Below are 12,031 nucleotides of genomic sequence, written 5' to 3'. Positions count from 1 at the left end.
TTCATTAATATACTAGTTTTAAGATACATAAAAAAATAAAGAGAAAAAATATTTTAAAATGAATTTAAATTAGTTTCGGTTGAAATTTCTAGATTTATTAAATTTTAAAATAGGCTAAATACAATTTTCGTCCTCCCATTTTGTTAATTTCATAATTTTAGTCTTTTTATTTTTTAATTATAACATTTTTCCTTTCACCTTTAAAAAATTTAGATTTTGATCTTTCTATTTTTTATTCAAACATTTAGTTTCCCACTTTTAAAAAATTACAATTTTAATCTTCTTAATCAATTTTAGACTTATTGATTATGCAGTTCATTTTGCTTTTTTAATAAATCAAAGATTTTTATTAATTAAAATAATTTGATTGGTGAATAATAAACAAATATATTTCGGTCAACATTTACAAAATATATTAAATTAAGGTTTATTGATCATAATAATAAAAATTGTAAATTATTAAAGGTAGAAAATAAAATATCTCAATTAAAAAATAAAAAATTGAAATTACAGGTTTTTTTAAAATAAAAATAAATGAAATGTCTCGATTACATATTTAAGAAAATAAAAATATTACATTTTAACCTTTAAAATATAAATAACTCTAACAATTAACTGAATCTGTCATAAATCGGAGCTGGAACAGCATGTGACTTCCGGGGTTGTTGTTAGCTTCACACGTAACAAAAAAAGCTGTTACAGGTGAGATAATTGTTGAGTTTCTTGAATATTTTAATAAACTTCTAGAAAAAAGTTTTGTTTAAAGCGATAAAATGTATTTTATTAAAATAGTTTGAAAATAAGTCATGCACTATTAGTTAGGCATATTTATGAACCGATTCAGTCCAATAAGAATCGCAAAAATCAATAAAAAAATCTTATAACCGGGCACATAAAAAATCGAACGGATGAAAATTTTAAAAACTAAACTTTTTTTAATTAAATTAAATCGAATTTTAGATTTAATTTTAAAAATCAATTCAATCAAAACTTGTATACAGATACATAATTTTATTCATAAATTTAGAATATCATTTATGTTCATATTTTTAGTTTTATATATTTATAAAATGAGCACATAACTTATACTTATTGGTGAAAAATATACTCAAGTAATGATAATATTTCATTAACTATTACTTATTGGTGAAAAATATACTTAAGTAATGATAATATTTTATTAACTATTTGAGTTAAGATAAATAAATATAATTTTTAAATTATGTAAATTTATTTTTTATATATGATAAATTAAAATTTATTTATAACAAATTATTAATTTTTTTTTTTAATATTATTCAATGAGAACTATTTTAATTTTAAATTTTTGAAAATAAATTTTAAAATGATAAATAATTTTAACTTTATTTTATCTATACTACGGATATTTATAAAATATAATTTTGTCAATTTAATAAATAAAAAATTAAGTTAGGTATTGATAATATAAAATAATTTTATATCATTATTTAATTATAACTAACAATATATTATAAATTTATTTACTTGCATAATAATTAGTCTAATAATCGTATCTATCATATAATAATCTGTGATGAAATAAGAATGTAAAAGTGAATCCATAAGTATTAAACAGAATACTACATTATTAATTAGAATAAAAGAGGATTTGTTTAGCGTTTTGACACGTAGGAAAGCAGCAATACGTAATTGTGGCGCGTGAGTTTCTAGAAGTTTGACAAAATTTGCATTTGGCAAAACTTTGAAATGCTTTATTTCCCTTGTCTGTCTGGCAGAGCCAGCATTCAAAAGTAGTTTGCGATTTCCGAGTCTGGGTCCTCTTTCATTTATTCTCGTCCTTTATTTTAACATTTCCATGCTCCACTGGTCAAAGACTTTCAAATATCACCCCCGCATGGTCAAAAAACAAACGCTTCCTCGCTCCCTCAACATTGCTTTTCCTAATAATAATACCAATCCCACACTGTTTCATTAGGAATTCGGATTGCGCACCTACTCCTTCTACCTTCCAACACAAGCTGTCTCTGTCTTTCTAGGTTCTTGTTTTTTTCAAATCCCTTATCTTTTCCTTATTATTCGCCTTTCCTTCTTTCTCTTCATGGGTGTCTCTTTCTGCTGTACGTGATTTCCTTTCGGTTTACTTCCCCTTCTTCTTTTCGCAATCTTCAATTTGCCTGTTCGCGTTTTTTGTGTTTTTGTTTTCCTATCAAACTATTGTCTATGCTTTCATGAGAAATATACATGCATTAACATAAACATCCTCTCAAAACATGTATGAGTTCATGGAGTGGATGATTAAGGCGGTTAACTTCTGAATATTGCTTTTTTGTTCCTTGTTGCGTACATACAGAAAAATAAAATCCTGTCTCTCTTATTCTTCTTTTTCCTTTTCTCTTGGAACTTGGAAGGGGGAATGGCTTGATTGGATAGATATGACATCTTGATTTTGTTAGGTTTTTATCACTCTTTTTTTTTTTTTTTTGTTTAACCCATAATTTTACTGTATATAAGTGATTTTTTTTTTTTTTTTTACATAAAATATGTCTTACTCAAATTTGAGTTAGAATTTTGTGTTCCTTTTTTTTCTACTTGTAAGGATTTTCGTGAGATATATGGTTCATTTGATGTTTAGTTTGAGTTTGTTGACTTGATGCAACAGTCACAGTTGGGTTGGTTGGTACCAAAGGTGAGGCAGGGGAGACTCAGAAAGAGATGGCTGAGCTCGGAGGAGTTATGCCAGACTGTGTATATGCTCCAAATCCCTACCATGAATGCACGGAGGCTTGCGTGCATAGGATCAAGGAAGCCAAGCCTGGCAAGCCATCTAAAACTAAAAAGGGTACCGGTTAGTTGTTCTTCCTATTTCCTCCAATTTTCTGATTAATTCATAGCTATTAATGTATTTTGTGCATCCTCCTTGCTCTACAAGAGTTAAACCCGTTTATATATTATGTATAATTTTGTTTTTTGATGTAAAGCATCATCTTTCTATTCCTGGTGGCCTATCTTAGCTTTTTTAGTTTTGGATTTTGGCTTATGGCATTCTTTTTTCTCCTTAAATCACTTCTTTAGTGCTATGAAGTGTGACTGTTAACTTGGGATGATGTCTCCTCCCCTTTACAAACCAAATAGAAAAACAGGATCTGGATTCCTGTCAAGGTTTTAAATTGCAGTCGCTGTCTTGGTTTGTTTGCAATCTTTGGCCACAACTGTAGTTGCGATGTAGTTGTAGTGAGTAGAAAACCTTGACGATGTGGCTAAAATCGCAATGACATTCCATTTTTTCAAACCTTGTTCCATGTATTTGGTTTCCCATGCATTCACACATTCAACAACTCAGAACTGTCAGATCCGACAGATGACTCATGTTTTATTTCAATAAATCAGATTTAAAACATGCATTCAAAATTTGAGTCATCAAATCTTCATCCAGCAGTTAAAAGTGAGTTGACTGTATGAATGTGTGAATAATTGACTACACTGAATCCAATTCCATCAAAAGTGTAACTACTTACTGCTATATGCTTCTGTTCTGTTTGTGTCTGTTTTGCATGAATGCTGTATGTATATTAGTGATTTTTTGCCCAGGCTATTTTTACTTGTTTATATACATCAAGCTTTGTTTGAAATTGTTAATGATTAGATACAATGTAAAAGCAGGGCTAAACTTTAAGTCGGAGAATTTAATTTAAATGCACTAATAGTGTAAAAGTTTTTTACACTGACTACGATTGTTGACTTTTGTACTAACTACTTAAAAGGTCCTAGTGTAAAAATCTTTACACCGAGAGCATGAAAATTGAACTATAATTCTAATACTTCAAATTTAACCAATATATTGGGGAGAGTTGCTAGTTGGCAATGTCTGAACACTTGTAAGATCTGTCTTTTTTCGTTTTGTTTTTTAGCTTTCAAAGATTATCGCAGAAGTGTTACAGATGGTGAACTGGGCAAAACGATGAAAGAAGAAAAACGCAGGCCCTCAGGTTGCCCTAAAGCGTCTAATCCTTACCATGTCTGTGATGAGTATTGCCAGAAGGCTGATTCAGGTTTCCCTCCATTCTATGTCTACTATTTAAGGATATCTGTGATATACAATTCAGTGACAATTTTCTCGTTTTTATCTATTTAATTAATAGCTTATAAAGTATGTCATGAACTGAATTTCTTCGCTCAGAATTTTAAAGCAAGACTTCTCTGTTTATCTGATTTAATCTACTTTTATAAATAATAAAATCTCATTCACCCCATATGAAAGACTAGTGATTTTGAAGAATGTGATTGTCTCAAAGGGAGACCTGAGAAATATTTCTGGTTTCAATTGAATACTGACTGAGTGTCAGTTATTTTTTCCAATTTAAACATTCCATGTTAACAGACCTTTTTGATTCAAATGAAAGTACTATGGGATTCATCTAGAGTTTAGTCTAGAAAAAGATTGATTTGGAGACTAAAAAAAAGGTCTCATTTGATATAACTCAGTTTTCAACAGCTTGTAAAAATCAAATAAACTGCATGGACATTGTGATTTTGTCTGACCAATTCATGATTAACGGATTAATCTTCTTTGACAAAAACATTATACTGTCCATCGCCTAAAGCTGCACTATGTGTGCAATTGGTTTGCTAAGTTCACAAATATATAGTTAATGTCATTCATAATATTAGGATAATATAATATGATGACATTGACTATATATATATATTATATGAATGGAACATATGCTTCAAGCCACCATCATATTATTGATTCATATATAAATAATGGTGGCCTGAAGCATAAACTTTGAATGGTGGTTAATAAAGCTGCCAGCAGCCTACCAAGGCTTGCCTGCTAATTTGTTTGACTAGTCAAAATATGTTACTTTGAGGTAATAAACAGATCATTGGTATACCTGAGATCTTTAACTATATATATGTTTCTTACTAGTATTCTCTTAAATGGCAGGTACCATGTCTTTAAACTTTGACAGGAGAAAGAAGGTTGGTTCTAAGCCAGAACTCCCCGTTCTTGACAGTGTTCCACCCTCAAAAATTGGGGCTATTTATCTCTCTGATGCTTCATCGCCATTATCAAATTATTCTGAAAAGACAAAGGAGGAGTCAAAAAGCAATGAGCTAATACCAGTTTCTGGAGAAATACATGTCCTAGATGTCATGGTAGTTACCTCTCTTTTCTCGCATTCATTCTCTTCAATCAACATTCTTTTATAATTATGGCCGAATACAATCAAACCAAATAAGCATATAGTTGACCTGTCTCTTGTCCTTGTTTGTTTGAAAGCCTACCAATCACAAGGTCCAAGCAAAGCACAATGGGGACAAAAATGCTTCACCAAAAGTTGTTCCAATCACCTCTGTTGATGACACGGGATGTCTTACTAAACCAGATGGTGGGTCCATGAATTTTTGTTTCTCTGGTCTCCATGATAATGAGGACAGTGATGGAGAGGAGACTGAGTCTGTGGTTTCTGAGTCGCGAGTCCCGGTTGGAAAATACCATGTGAAAGAAAGCTTTGCTCCCATCCTGAGATCCATCTTTGAAAAGTACGGGGACATAGGAGCAAGCTGCCATTTGGAATCAGTTGTTATGCGGTCATATTACGTTGAGTGTGTGTGCTTTGTGGTCCAAGAGCTACAATCTACCCCAATAATGCAATTGACAAAGTCTAAAATCAAGGAATTGATGGCTATTCTTAAGGATGTAGAATCTGCTCAGCTTCGCGTGGCCTGGTTGCGCAGCATAGTTGATGAAATTACTGAGAACATTGAACTCATCGATGAGCACTGCGTGGCGGAGACGGCAAAGGCTAACTCTGATCGTGAAGTGGAATCATTGAACAAAGAGCTAGAATCAAATCTGGAAATTTTGGCTCAGAAAGAACAAGAGGTAACTGATATCAAAACAAGAATTGAAGCGATCAGAGAGCGTTTAAGCGAGCTTGAGCTGAAGTCTTGTGATTTGGACAAGAACATCTTGTCAATCAAGTCCAAGGTTGATAATTTAGACAGCAAATCCTTGCTAGATGAACTAGTTTAATGAAACTCTCTAGCCAATTTGTCTTTGAATTTCATCCTCAGAATTATGGTAATGCTTAAATTGTAGAATATGGTACTGAATAAACGCATGAGCTATATTTTTAAGCTAGGCAATGGTATGAATACAAATTGCACACACTCACATGCACATTTTTAAGTTGAACTTCAATTTATTATTATTATTTATTTATATCTAAATATCCCAACAACTTTGGGTTGAAATTGCAGTCATTACTGAGAATTTAGTTTGTATGCTTACGCGACATTTTGTTTGATGTGTAAACTGTATATACTTTATTTATTTGCTATATTAATAGTTCATATTGTCGGTATTTCTCACGGGTTTCTAAATATTAAGGTTTGGATGGTGAGAATGAGAAAAGGGCTTTTGTTTTTCTTCTTTTTTCTTTTGGACAGGTGGGTCACCTGATGTTTAAAAATCTTTTGAAATTGGGAAGCTATACGTGTTTATTTGTAGATGAATTGAACAGGTAGTGTTCGCAGTGGAAAAAAACATCTTTTTGTCAAAAAAATAAAATATATCTGAAGTAAATTGGCTCTGAAAAGAATAGAGAAATTTTTTTGACATTAATATGCGTGTGTTTGTATACATGTTCTACACGTGAATTTCCACGTCTTCTCAGAATCTATCCACCAAGGTTTTCACGTTTTTTGTCCTTTGGAATTGAAATTTTATGGTCAAAAGGTGTGTTCAAACACACGGCAAGCAAAGGATAATTGGGCTCATGTTAGTTTTCAGTTTTCACCTCTGCTGTTTGGTAGATAAGAGAGAAATAAAGTAGATAAAAACAAAAAGATCTTGTTAACCATTGTCTCAGCATTTGCTAAAATATCATGCACAACTTAATTTTAAGCATTTTAATAAAAAAATTACTTTAAGTTCTTTAACTAGTATTTTTAAGACAATGATTAAAATTTAACAAAATGAAAAAAAAAGGAGAGTAAAAATGGGTGAGATAAAAAGTGAATAGAAAGTTGTTTGGTTGAACAGAAATGGATAAGATTATATTTTTATATAATTTTATAAGATTATATTTTTATATAATTAAAATTTATAGTAGGGTGTGGAGAAAAATGGGGGTTTGCAAGGCTAATTAAAATTAAATTCAGCACTATCTGATCCATTACCAATAGATGGGCCTCGGATTTATTGGATTGTGGGTTGGGCGACTCGAAGGCTTTTGCTAAACACAACTCATAGATTATTTAAACACCTCCTTTCACTTACTTTCTAATCGTTTTTCCATTTATATTCTTTCCTTTTATTTTTCTGAAAATTACTGCACCCCTTTTCTCCCCTCTGCTCTCTCTTCCATCAGACGTTCAAATTATCACATATTTGTCTTCATTCCAAATCAAAGATGGTTCAAATTATCGCATCTTTGTCTTCATTCCAAATCAAAGATGTTAAGTTTTTTTATTCTGTGTCTACATTGTATTTGGCGTGGGATCCATTGTTGTAAAATGCTGTGAAGCCTTCTAAAACTGCTGAGTCCATTGTTCTCGTTAGTTCCCTAGGCCACCAGCAAGCCTGATCTCAAAAGACTTGCTCCTATAATTGATGTTTTCTTTTTGGATTTCCTTTTCGTTCTATTTTTTATTGTGTTGTGTCATGTGTGGTTAGGTTGGGATTAATGTAATTCTCAATACAAATGATGGAACCATGGAACTGTGCCAAGCAATTTGCCGGTTGGTTTAAGTTTGATTTCGTTGGTGCTTCATTTGGGAAATTATAAGAAATTGGGGTTTGTGTTGCATAGGAGAATGGGGGTGTACTGATTTCTGTATATATATATATATATAAACAGTTAGAAAGTAAGGGAAAGAGGATGTAAAAGTAAAAAGTGGAGGTGTTTTTAGCATAAGCTGTGGTTGAATATGTTCGGGCTAAATGGGGCTGAAATGTTTTTCGGCCTTATCAAATCTTTTGTATATATTAACTTAAATTTAAACTGTTGCATTTAAAGTAAATAAGTATATGAATAAATATTAAATCATCCTTATTTATTCATAATTTCCACCAACAAAAATGTAATAGAAAAAAATTCTTAAAATAATATGAACTTTTACTTTCTATGGATTCATAATCTTTTGTTTTACACAATATATAATAGAAATTCATTATATTATCACATCATTCATGAGTAGAAACTACTATTAGAGTAAATTTTTATTAATTTTTTGTGTAAAAAATGCACTAATAATATGTGTAAATTAAATTTAAACAATTAATAAATTTATTAATGGTGCTATGGTAGTTTGTTCATTTGCAGGTTAAAATTATATTTTTATATAATTAAAATTTATATTAAATATATAAATTACCTTAATAAATAGGTAAAATTATATTTTTAGTTTCCATAATTGTCTCCAATTTTGATTTTAATTTTTTTTAAATTTATTTATGAATTTAGTTTTCAAATTATCTCATATAAATGTAATTCTTAAGTAAATTTTGATGTTCACGTGTCATGTGACGATAAAAATGTATTGTTATAGAATATGATACATGAAAATCAACATTCCAATTAATATACTTTCAGATCACATCTAAAATTTTGTTAATAAATTTAAAAGAGGACTAAAATCGAAATTGAAGATAATTAGGAGAGAAAAATGTAATTTTGTTTGATAAATAAATAAATTTGAATATGTAAATTATTTTTAAATTTATTATAAATAATTTAAACTTTCATCCAATTTTGACTAATTACTTAATTAATTAGAAAAGAGAGAGAAAGTGGTAGAATATGAAATATTATTCGAGAGTCAAAATCAAGAATTTCTTTTTTCATTCTTTTAGCAAAAATCTATCCACAATCCAACATTATTACAGGATAATAACACAAACCCTAATCCCCAAATTTAGTTTTTTTAAAGAAAAATCAGATGCCAAACCAATCACTTCGCTGCGAGATTCGATTTGTTTGCCATATATAAAATACTCGAATCGAATCCGGTTCCAATTTCCAACTCCGCCTCTTGTTCAGAAATCGCTTCTGTGTCGTTACAGGTTCGTTCGTATATCTCTTCTCGTTGGTTCAATGTTTTACTGGTAGTGCCAGCTAGCGGAACATCAAACAGCAACACAATCCTCAACTGTAATATTTGTTCTTTCAATTCCAATTTCTGTATGCGCTACTTGCTTTCAATTTTCGAAATAGAGTTCGATTGATTAGGGTTTTGACACGAACGCAACAGGTCATTCTTAAGGTGACAATTTCTCTGCACGACATGTCTGATGAACGAGCAGTGCATCCTGATTGCCGGAATGCTAGTAACCCTTATCATGAATGCAGTGATTACTGTTTTAGAGTAATAGCTGAAGCTAAAATTAGGTCACAACAACAGGAATCAGGTTAGCTTCTTCGCTTGCAATCTTTTTCTATTGAGAATTCAGGTGACGACTGACGAGTGATGCGATTTTTGTTGTTTTCTCTACTAATTGGATAGTTATCTATTGATTTGATTATGTTTACTAATAACTTCTTCTGTAATGGTCACTGCTAAATAAGCTGATAACTCTAATGCTCTATCCTACCATATTACTTAAGATTACAGAACTTTTATTTAATTTTGTTGAATTTTTCTAATTTCGATTGATTAGGGTTATATGCTGCTAAGTTTATCGGTCTATATTTAAGTTTGTTTTCTATATCTATCAGAAGTTGGACAAGCTAGTGGTGGAAGCAACTCTAAGCAAGCTATCCCAGATGAATCCTATCTCGGTGAGGAAATACACGACGACAGACCTGATCTTGAAGAAAACTCTGATAGTGATCCTGACCAGCCCGCCCTCCAGGAAGCAGAGCAAGAGGAGGTTGATTACACAAAACTTTCTGCGAGACAGAAAAAGTGGATGGAGTTGAGAGCCAAGATGGTAAACTAATGAAAAGTCCCTTGTTTTTAACTTTATTTATTTATTTGAAGAAAACTTAGACTGAAGATGCCTTATTTTCCTGGCAGCAAGAAGCCAAAAAGCGTAATCAAATTGAAATAGCTGCTGAGAAAAAGAGGATGGAAGCTCCAACCGAGTCTAGGGGTGTTTCTAAACAGAAATGGCTCGAGGATAGGAAGAAAAAGATTGGAAAACTTCTCGATGCAAATGGATTGGGTATGACAAAGGCATATATGCTTGACACACAGGAGGCAGCAGAAGAAAAATACAAGAAATGGGAGAAGGATCCTGCTCCATTCGGGTGGGACGGTATGTTTTGTTCTTATCCAAGAAATGTTATTGTGCTATCAGTATGCTACTTTTGTGGCTGGCATGGTTATTCATTTTATGGCATGTGTATACATACAGATAGTTGTACTCTTCACAATTCCCAAAAAATCCAGATTTTCAACCCGAGTTTTAATGCTTATGTCTTGGTTGTTGTTAACTGAAGAGTATGATGTTTTTTCCTTTAAAAAATGTTCCTAGATGGACTATAGATGTTTGCTGGATTGTTACCTCTTTGGAATTACACAGATTTTTTAGAAATGATCTATTGCTAAAATCCTAATGAGAAAAGGCTTGATTGCTGTTGCTATTCTACTGTTAAAAATGTTCATAAAGTACTTTTTATACACAGAAAAGCACATCAAAATACTTACCTTGATTGTTTTTTTTTTAACTGTATGCTGCTCCTACATATAATTTTGGAGATTCACATTTTTGTTATTTGAAATCTAAGTGAGAAAAGGCTCGATTGCTTTTGTTATTCTACTGTATATTTTATGAACATTTTTGTTTTTATCTTATGAGAAATAGATTCCTTATTGTTGTGTGTAATTGATTGCAAAATTTTCCCAAGCAACTTTCATTTTTTGTAGTAGTGATGAAGCTAATATTATTTTATTTTATCAGTCTTTAATCAGAAGACATTATACAATGCATACAAAAAGCGGACCAAGAATGTTGAAGTCGATGTAGAAGAATATAATAGAATGAAAGAAGCTGATCCAGAGTTCTACCGTGATGCTTCAAGTCTCCAATATGGAAAGGTGTACTACTGGAACATTAATATCGCTTTTCAATATTTGCACTCCATTAATTATTTTTGTGAAGAGCTGTCTTTCCTTTCATTATAGGCACCAAAAATCTCAGAGGAGAAGATTGACAAGATGGTTCAAGAGCTAAAGAATAGGGACGAGAAGCGCAACTCATTTAGCAGGAGAAGACGCTTCCATGAAGAGAAAGATATTGACTCAATCAATGACCGTAATGAGCATTTCAACAAGAAGATTGAGCGAGCCTTTGGTAAATACACACTGGAGATTAAAAATAATCTTGAGCGAGGAACTGCATTGCCTGACTAAGGTACTTCTGTAGTGGTGTGTTATTATTTCGCATTGTTCTCATACTGATAAGTTTCAGTGGTGGATTGCACTTTTTAGAGTGCTTTTTGATCATGTAATATTATAGTCGAATATTTTGCAATGCACATATGGAGCATTGCGGAGTTATTTTGAACTTCAAATATTATATGCTTGCTTGGGATATTGGTTCTTCTTAGTGGACTATTTCCAATCATTATGTAGATATGAAATTAATTTGTGGAGTTTTCAAGGGAATTTATACCTCCCTACGTATATTTAAGCCTGAGTTTGGTCGGGGTTAGCTATTTTTCCATTTCCTTTCATTTGCGATCGTGATCTTATGCATTTGAGATTTAATTTGTTATCACTTTTCGTAGGGCCTCTAAAAATTGTAGTTAACTCATTTGAATTGATGGAAAGGAATAGAATAGAATGAAATTTAGGTTTTCTTTGGATGAAAGAAAAGGCATGAGATGAAGTGGAATGAAATGAAATTTTAATTAGTTCTATTGTTTGGATTACTTAAATCATAATGGAATGGAAAGAGATCGAACATCTCATTCAATTGCATCCTCTGCCTCCCGTATTGGAGGGTAAGAAAAATAAGTGTTTTGGATGGAATTGAATGGAAATAATTAATCTCTTTCCATTACATTATTATGATTCAAGTAACCCAAACAATATT

General features: G+C 31.4%; 2 protein-coding genes across 7 annotated transcripts; both read left to right on the top strand.

Annotated features, from left to right (window-relative positions):
- Positions 1-1,797: 1,797 nt before the first annotated feature.
- On the top strand, positions 1,798-6,252 carry LOC114372015. 4 transcript variants are annotated; one of them, XM_028329384.1, is made up of 5 exons: positions 1,798-2,099; positions 2,642-2,821; positions 3,891-4,031; positions 4,931-5,142; positions 5,267-6,252. In XM_028329384.1, exons 1-5 carry the CDS (start codon positions 2,081-2,083, stop codon positions 6,020-6,022), a joined length of 1,308 nt encoding a protein of 435 aa, XP_028185185.1. In that variant the 5' UTR covers positions 1,798-2,080; the 3' UTR covers positions 6,023-6,252. The 4 variants fall into 4 exon arrangements, with proteins under 4 accessions (XP_028185185.1, XP_028185184.1, XP_028185186.1 ...); XM_028329383.1 differs by having other exon boundaries at positions 1,803-2,099; positions 2,642-2,827; XM_028329385.1 differs by having other exon boundaries at positions 1,806-2,018; positions 2,642-2,827.
- A 2,624-nt stretch (positions 6,253-8,876) lies between these two features.
- On the top strand, positions 8,877-11,619 carry LOC114372443 (pre-mRNA-splicing factor syf2-like). Of its 3 annotated transcripts, none has more exons than XM_028329997.1 (6): positions 8,877-9,055; positions 9,244-9,400; positions 9,708-9,922; positions 10,009-10,249; positions 10,895-11,031; positions 11,119-11,619. In XM_028329997.1, the coding sequence occupies exons 2-6, from the start codon at positions 9,277-9,279 to the stop codon at positions 11,344-11,346; spliced, it is 945 nt and encodes a 314-aa protein (XP_028185798.1). In that variant the 5' UTR covers positions 8,877-9,055; positions 9,244-9,276; the 3' UTR covers positions 11,347-11,619. The 3 variants fall into 3 exon arrangements, with proteins under 3 accessions (XP_028185798.1, XP_028185800.1, XP_028185799.1); XM_028329999.1 differs by having other exon boundaries at positions 8,881-9,055; positions 9,241-9,400; XM_028329998.1 differs by having other exon boundaries at positions 8,881-9,143.
- Positions 11,620-12,031: the final 412 nt, after the last annotated feature.

The sequence above is a fragment of the Glycine soja genome, chromosome 10 (assembly GCF_004193775.1).
Source record: "Glycine soja cultivar W05 chromosome 10, ASM419377v2, whole genome shotgun sequence".
Lineage (NCBI taxonomy): Eukaryota > Viridiplantae > Streptophyta > Magnoliopsida > Fabales > Fabaceae > Glycine > Glycine soja.
This window is presented reverse-complemented; position numbering and strand designations above follow the sequence as displayed.